At 41.3% G+C, this 2,500-nt stretch overlaps 1 protein-coding gene across 1 annotated transcript in view; it reads right to left on the reverse strand.

The window, feature by feature from the left end:
- SARC_04910 (hypothetical protein) overlaps positions 1-1,426 on the reverse strand; it is a gene marked incomplete at its 5' end in the record, with an annotated part of 11,053 nt that extends 9,627 nt beyond the window's left edge. The window contains 2 exons of the mRNA XM_014301232.1: positions 309-475; positions 1,390-1,426. Coding sequence (XP_014156707.1) covers positions 309-475; positions 1,390-1,426 — 204 coding nt within the window. The remainder of the gene's footprint in view (positions 1-308; positions 476-1,389) is intronic.
- Positions 1,427-2,500: the final 1,074 nt, after the last annotated feature.

The following is a 2,500-nucleotide window of genomic DNA, read 5'->3' on the forward strand; positions in this document are numbered from 1 at the left end:
ATATATGTATATATATATTTATATACATATATACATACACATATACATATCCATATACATATACATAGGTATATATCTATATATGTATATGTATATGTATATATATATACATTTGCATAGACATAGATACTACTGTTCCCGCAGAAATAAGCGTATCTGAGAAGGATGCTCAAAACATTACCCACATAGTCTAGAGTACCCTAACAACACCCTAAACCCTAAAAACCTACAAATGCGTATACATTAGCATGCTTACCTCTTCAGGTACAAGCGTGTCTACGAAGGATACCCAAGACATTCCCACATACCTGGGCCAAATTCATGGCTCCCCAAATACGGGCTCCCACCGGTGTGTAGCTCTGACACTCGGGATGTGCTTCCCACACCTCCAGACTGGTACTCACAAACCCTGGCAGTAGCACTACGGGATGAACCCAAGCATAGCCCTCCTGCTTCATCATTTTCCCCAGCTTGCCTGCAGGGTGGGTGTTAGTGATGTATAAACGCATGTGGGTATATATATATATATATATCCATATTCATATAAATACATATAAATACATATGTATATTTAAGTAAATACACATATGCAGGTGTATGCCTGAAGTTCCTCTTAGTGCGTATGCCCTTTACAATATCTAAAATAGTTCCCACAAATCCTAGTAGTAACACTACAGCATGAACAGAACAAAGCAACCCACTCCGTCGCCACTTTGCCACTGATACGCACATGATGAGGGTATGTGTGTGTAGTGTGGTGTGATGTGGCGATATGAATCTCAGATAGATGCACATGTAGGTATGTCTGTGTCGCATACACTTGCTAGTGCATATACACAGTGTGATTTCGCCAGTCGTGCTTATAACCTGAGGAAGGGGTTTTAGGGTTTTATGGCTAGTAAAACCCTGGAAGTAGTACAACCCGAGTGACCCAGGAGTATTCTCCTTCTAATACCATGCCGTCGAGCTTATCTGTTGTATTAGTGTACGTATGGTGTAGCAACTGCATGTGAATATAAAAGTATTTACACAGCAGCATGCCTGATTACTTCAGGTTACACTATGGAAGGAGATGTACAGAGTTGGTGCGTGCGTGTGATAGTGCATACCGGGTTGGTCCATATGTGAAGTGTACTAGTTAAACCTGGGCTTTAGGACTTGGTGGTAGTATACGCAGATAGTATCAGTTAAACCTGGGTTCTTCAAAGGAGGTTTCAATTGTGTCATCGCTTTGCCGAGCATACCAAATATGACAGACCCAAGACAAAATGTTTTTCGAGGGGTTCAAAGCTTCCCAAAGGTTACATTTTTCGAATAAGTTGAGGAAAGTGGACAAAATTGAAGCCTTAAACCACAAAACGTAATTATTGAGGAAATTATCCCCCTCACCCCATTTTTTTTCTTCAATCGTTGTAGGGCCCGTCATATTTAGTAGGCCCTGAGCTTACCCACACATTTGGTAAATGTGTGGTGTAGTAATTGACATCGCACGTACGTAGTCGATAACATGCACACATACATACAGTATATGCATACGTGTACATGCACACATACATACAGTATATGCATACGTGTACATGCATACATGTACATGCATACGCACACCAACACTACCGTATGCAATGGTGACAGTGTACGTATATATGTGTCGTATATGCGTATGCCATTATACACTCACAACCAGTATCACCGTATGTGCTCTAAAAGCCCTCAAAGTATCTCTTCTCTCGCTTGTCATCGTTACACTACAGATGCGTAGGATTTGGTGTACAGCTTTAAAACCCTAAACCCAACAACGCATGTACGACATGCTGTACAACATCAGTTGGTAATGCGAATATCTTGATGTCAGTGTCAGTGTCACTGGCGTTGTGCAACGCTTTGCGACGTGGGGCTGAGGGGCCAGAAACGAATGAGAAGTCATAATATCTGGAAGTTGATTGGTCGATCTGATTACTTGTTGGCGGCGCTGAATCCATATTTGGGTTGGTTTCTCGTTTACGGTTTCTTTTTATATTTCATCCATTGCCTCCTAAAATCAATGTCCTTATTTCAGGAAGCTATGGTCATTCAGTATCAAAACAACCCAAAAGGCCAAAACTGAGCGAAACCCATACCCTATAAATAAAAGACTCTATCGACCGATCAAATGCCAGCTAATTCGAATTTTCATTCATCTGCGGCCCCTCATTGGCGTGCCCATATGTATGTACCACCTCATTGTATCATACGATCCTGGGGGATGCACTGAGGTTTGGTAAACATGTATACATGTACAGCTCTTAACCCTGCACTATAGGTGTCAGTTCATATCTACACAGCCCTTTTCCCGTCTTCTTATGCAGGTGTACGGTTTGGAGACAAAAATACTATACTATCTTTATAAGTTTAAATGCATATCTACGCATTCAGATGAGATACAATGTTCTTCGTGTGGTACGTTCCAAAGAGTCGGCACGAGTTGGTAGAAATTGTTAGTTTCCGTTTAATCACTACGACT

This window comes from Sphaeroforma arctica (genome assembly GCF_001186125.1).
Source record: "Sphaeroforma arctica JP610 unplaced genomic scaffold supercont1.294, whole genome shotgun sequence".
In the NCBI taxonomy this organism is placed as follows: domain Eukaryota; class Ichthyosporea; order Ichthyophonida; genus Sphaeroforma; species Sphaeroforma arctica.